The 5,024-nt window shown below is 47.3% G+C and overlaps 1 protein-coding gene across 3 annotated transcripts in view; it reads left to right on the top strand.

Moving 5' to 3' along the window:
* The window catches only part of EML1 (echinoderm microtubule associated protein like 1), a 100,241-nt gene that overhangs the window by 79,535 nt on the left and 15,682 nt on the right, over positions 1-5,024 (top strand). For all 3 annotated transcript variants that reach the window (XM_025191212.1, XM_025191211.1, XM_025191213.1), the window contains one exon: positions 1,828-1,895. In XM_025191212.1, the coding sequence (XP_025046997.1) occupies positions 1,828-1,895 (68 nt within the window). The remainder of the gene's footprint in view (positions 1-1,827; positions 1,896-5,024) is intronic.

Below are 5,024 nucleotides of genomic sequence, written 5' to 3' on the forward strand. Positions count from 1 at the left end.
TCCCTAAATGGCTGTGCTCCACCCTGGGCTGAGTGGCTGGGATAGGGCCACAGGTGGGTGGGGAGTGGCATCCAGGAGTGGGATGAGCAGGTGGAGCCAGTGCTTGGATTGCAGGGCTATGACAGTGCAGGACCGGGGCCCAGGGCAGAGCCACAATCCTCTCCCTGCTTACCCCTGCAATGGGTGCTGGTTGCATTGGCAGGGGAGTAGATGCTGGCTTGGCCCATGCTGTCACCACTCAGTGATCCCAGGGTCTCCCTGGAGACCAGCCAGGACCTGGGCAGGCAGGGCACACAGCCAGGCAGATGGGATGGGGCCACAGGTGGGTGGGGAGCTCCATCCAGGAGTGGGATGGATGGGTTGGGCCAGGGCCTGAACCTTGGGTGGCGGCAATTCAGGGCCAGGGCAGAACCGTGATCTGCTCCCTACACACCCCTGCCAGCACCCATTGCAGGGATGCACAGGCCGCAGATCGTGGCTCTGCCCCAGACCCCAGCCCTGTGTTTTCGCCACCCAGTGATTCCACCCCATGATTCTGCCCCACCTTTCTTGCGCCCATCTCACTCCTGGATGCCACTCCCAGCCTGCTTGCAGCCCCATCCATCCAGCTGTATGCCCTGCCCACATGAATCCTGCTTCCAGTGGTGGGTGTGGGGTGGACAGGATGGAGTGCCTGGGCAGCAGGGCTGGTGCTGGCAGTGGTGGCAGCTAGAAGGAGCTGCCGCTGCTGGTACTGCTGAGAAGTCAGTCCGGTCACTGTGCCGCCTTAGCCCCTCTGCGTGCCAGGGAGTGATGGGACTGGTTGCACACACCACAGCCCAGCTTGCCCCCTGTGCCTGGGTTGGGTGAGACCACGGGACCCGCTATGAGCTGGACAAAATCTCTTGGCAGGCCCGATGCAGCCCATGAGCTGTATTTTGCCCACTCCTACACTAGTGGCAAGGCAACTGGAGACTGATATATGCCAGAGTAGATCTGCCATATTTACTACTATATAAGAAGTGACTCATAAATACGAATAAAGGCGCAGATGATTTTTTGTGAGGTTGCTTTTTGATTCCCTGCTTAGCCCTTTTATTTAAAGTATGATAAAAATCTGCAAAATGTGTTAACTGCATATGCTAGGATTTTCTTCTCTAACTCATAGAATTCTGTGGTGCATTTTGTGTAGCTTGATATAGATGGAAAGAGACTGCTTGATATATTTTTCAGATTTCTTTTAAATGGCAGGTAAAGTATTGTAATGCTACCCATACATCCATAATAATGTCCTACCAGGTATGCTTAAACTTTTATGGAAGCTTTCACAGAGCTGTAACTGGCCAGGCACTGCAAAGATATCTGATTTCTAGGAGCAAAGTCAGGCTCTCCGTTTGCACTTCATTTTATGTGATATATGATATGTGCAGCAATAAAATTATCTACTCGCTCATCCTTCAGGCTATAGGTAAACTGCCTGCCACCTACAGGTTAGACGTTTATAAAACAATATGACATCTGATTGAATAATTCATTCAGTTAGTTTTCCCTTTGTGATTTCTCTAGAAGCGGCTTTTATAAGGTTTGTTTGTTTGAAATGACTTGTCAAATAGCTCTTAAATTTTATTGTGCACCAAGGAAAACAGTAATTTTTATATAAGAAAAGCCTACATTTTTAGTAAATTTCAAAACTTAGGCCATTTTTTTTCAACTGTAAACAAAGGATTTTACTTGAAGCAAAACATGAACAAAGGGGATTATGTCCGTTTCTGAATAACCAGTTTTGAAATATGTTGTTGTTATACATTTATAACCAGGCAAAGTAATATTTCCTTTGAAACATTATAGGATCCAGCACAGTCTTCTGGTTTTCATCCTTCAGGGTCTGTTGTTGCAGTAGGGACGCTAACTGGAAGGTAAGATTTACACTTGCATTGGCTGTTCATAAATACAATGCAATTTTCCCGCTCACAAAAATCAAAGCTCACGGTCTCCTTTGAGTAATTGGGTACATACATGTTCTCACTGGTGCATGTATCTCATGTCCCTAAGTTTTAACCAGAAACTTCTGGCATGCTCTAAAACAGGTGCTCACCCTCTGGTCCACAGGCCAGATGCAATGGCTCTGCATGCTGCATTTAGCCCACATAGCTCCCCACGGGTCAGGACATTTGGCAGCAGGGGAATTTTGGCCATTAATATGGTGTCACTGCCCCCTGCCAAATTCCCAAACCCCAAACCGCATACAGCTGATTGGGGCTGGACCAGGCCGTGCCAGGCTATGATCCCTTCCCCTGAGGGACTGGGCTGGGCCACACTGTCCCTTCTCCCCCTATCCCCCTCCATGCTGGGCCATGCCTCCTTCCCTCTGATTGGGGCTAGCTCGGGACCTGGCCTGGGGGGTGGTTGCCCCAATTCACATTCCAGCTGCCAGCTGGTGCCCACTGTCTGCTGGGGGCCAGATTGGCGACACCAGGTAGATGTGGCCCACAGATGAACTAGACACTGCTAATCCAGCCTGCCAGGCAAAAATGTTGAGCACCTCTGCTCTAAAACCCTGTCTCGCATAGGCATAAAGGGTAGTGCATTCTTCTCAATCACCTGGCTTCTTTTGTGGTCTGCTTTGCAGCCTACACCTTATTCAAAGCTTGTGCATAGATTCTACCTTTTACTTCATTGCTTTTGCTTTTCTCATTATGTTCCCCTCCTTTCTTCCTTTTGGGAGTGAAGGGTGAGCATTTTCAGCCTTCAGGCTGGGGTTGGGGCTGTAGCCTTATTGCTCCCCTTATTGTCCTTCATTTGAGCAGTACCATGAAAGCCTTACTTTTGTGGGTTTTTTTCTTTTATTTCATCCTTTTCTAGCAGCTGCCTTTTTTCTTACTTATGAGTCTGTCACATTTTCTGGAATCAATAGAACTGTTTTTTTTTGGCAATGCCATCACCAAAGCATGTGCAGCTTTATTCCTGCCCTTCCTGCCAAGTGGTAATCCCTGCTTTAGACAGCCATGGCCCTTGTTTTATACCATATGGGTATGGCCCTTGTTTTATACCATATGGGTGAATCCCACATCCTCAAGAGATACACGATACATGTAGATTCTTCAGATCTAGGACCAGAAGGTAAAAAGAGAGGAAGCCTTGAAATGTTCCTCTTAGATTAGGGCATAGAGGTAGCCTCAGATCTGGTCCAGCACTGGAGTCAGCCTAGAACAGGGGTGGGCAGTTATTTCGGGTAGAGGGCTGGTTACTGAGTTTTGGCAAGCCATTGAGGGCCGCATGACATGCAGCCAGGGGCAGATAACTATTAATTTTCTAAATTTTTTAGAGGCCCTGTGGGCCCTGGCTGGCTGCATCTGGCTCGCGGGCTGCATTTTGCCCACCCCTAGCCTAGAACAATGTCTCTGTTTTGCTCTCCTTTCTTGGTACTGGCAAGCTCAGTGCTCTGGATCCTGTTCCAGAATCCCACCCCAACCAGGATCTCAACAGCATATCAAATCATCTTACCCAACACTGTAACACCAAAATCTGCCCTCCACGGCTGCTCCTCTCAACTTCAGTAGGATCTGAATGAGTTGTTTATATTGCCATAGAGCCCTAGTCATGGACCTACTGGGTTAGGTCCTGGTCCCAGAACCTATATACATCCTATACAAATATAGGATGAAAAGATAGTCCTGGTCCCAGAAATTTCAGTCTAAAACAAGAGCCAACAAACTGACACAGGGAAGTTTAAACAAGCTATGAGATCATATTGGTCCACAGTGTATCAGAATACCAGCTTCCAAACCCCTACATTTTTATAAACATTGCAAAAAAGGAGAATTTTAAAGAGGGATTGCAAATGTTTACAGGGATATTTTTTCAGACATGTGGGACACAAAGTTCCTCATCTAAAAATATCACGAGCATTGTTTAATTAATTATAATACAGTAGAAGCCACAACTGAATTTTAGCTAGAGTCCCATTGTGCCAGGCATTTGGGCTAGCATTGTTCATATAATGTCAGACAGTTTCTGCCTTATGAGCTTCAACTTAAATAGATAAGACAGACAACCAGAGAGAGGAAAAGTGATTAGCACCATTATATAGAGTTAACAGAGGCACAGGCAATTGGTAGCCATGCCTTTATTTGCACCCATTTTTCCTCAGTCATAACTCTCTATTCAAATACAGAGGCTTGGGCTCAAAAAAGGCACTACACTTACTCACTGTTCATTTTCTAGAACTCAGCTTGAGTTAATCAACATGAACAATGTTCGTTAACTACAGAAACAGATATCCTTAAGCATTGCACCTCATTAAGGCTCATTATCTTGTTATGGAAAGTTTCTTTTTCCTCTAATAGCAACCTCTAAATGGAAAGGAGCTAGTCAGTTGAGTTGTTTTAGAAGCCTTGAAGTTGACTACTTCTAGTAGTTTCACAAATTATTTCATAGATTTCATAGACATCAGGGCTGGAAGGGACCTCGGAAGATCATCGAGTCCAGCCCCCTGCCCAAAGGGCAGGAAGTCAGCTGGGGTCATAGGATCCCAGCAAGATAAGCATCCAGTTTCATCTTGAAGGTGTTCAATAAAGGCGCTTGAACCACCTCCGGTGGCAGGCTGTTCCAGACCTTGGGGGCTCGGACAGTAAAGAAGTTCTTCCTTATGTCCAGCCTGAAACGATCTTGAAGTAGTTTGTGACCATTCGACCTCGTCATCCCTTGGGGCGCTCTGGTGAACAAACGTTCCCCCAGATGCTGGTGGTCACCCCTGATAAACTTGTAGGTGGCCATCAGATCACCCCTGACCCTGCGCTTTTCCAGGCTAAAGAGCCCCAGGGCTCTCAGCCTGTCATCTTAGGGTCTGCTTCCCTGACCTCTGATCATGCGCGTGGCTCTTCTCTGGACTCTCTCAAGCTTCTCCACATCCTTTTTGAATTGTGGAGCCCAAAACTGGACACAGTACTCCAGCTGCGGCCTCACTAAGGCCGAGTACAGGGGGAGAATGACGTCCCGGGATTTGCTTGAGAAGCATCTATGGATGCAAGCCAGCGTTTTGGTCG

This window comes from Alligator sinensis, unplaced genomic scaffold (assembly GCF_000455745.1).
Source record: "Alligator sinensis unplaced genomic scaffold, ASM45574v1 scaffold1385_1, whole genome shotgun sequence".
NCBI classification, from domain to species: Eukaryota; Metazoa; Chordata; order Crocodylia; family Alligatoridae; genus Alligator; species Alligator sinensis.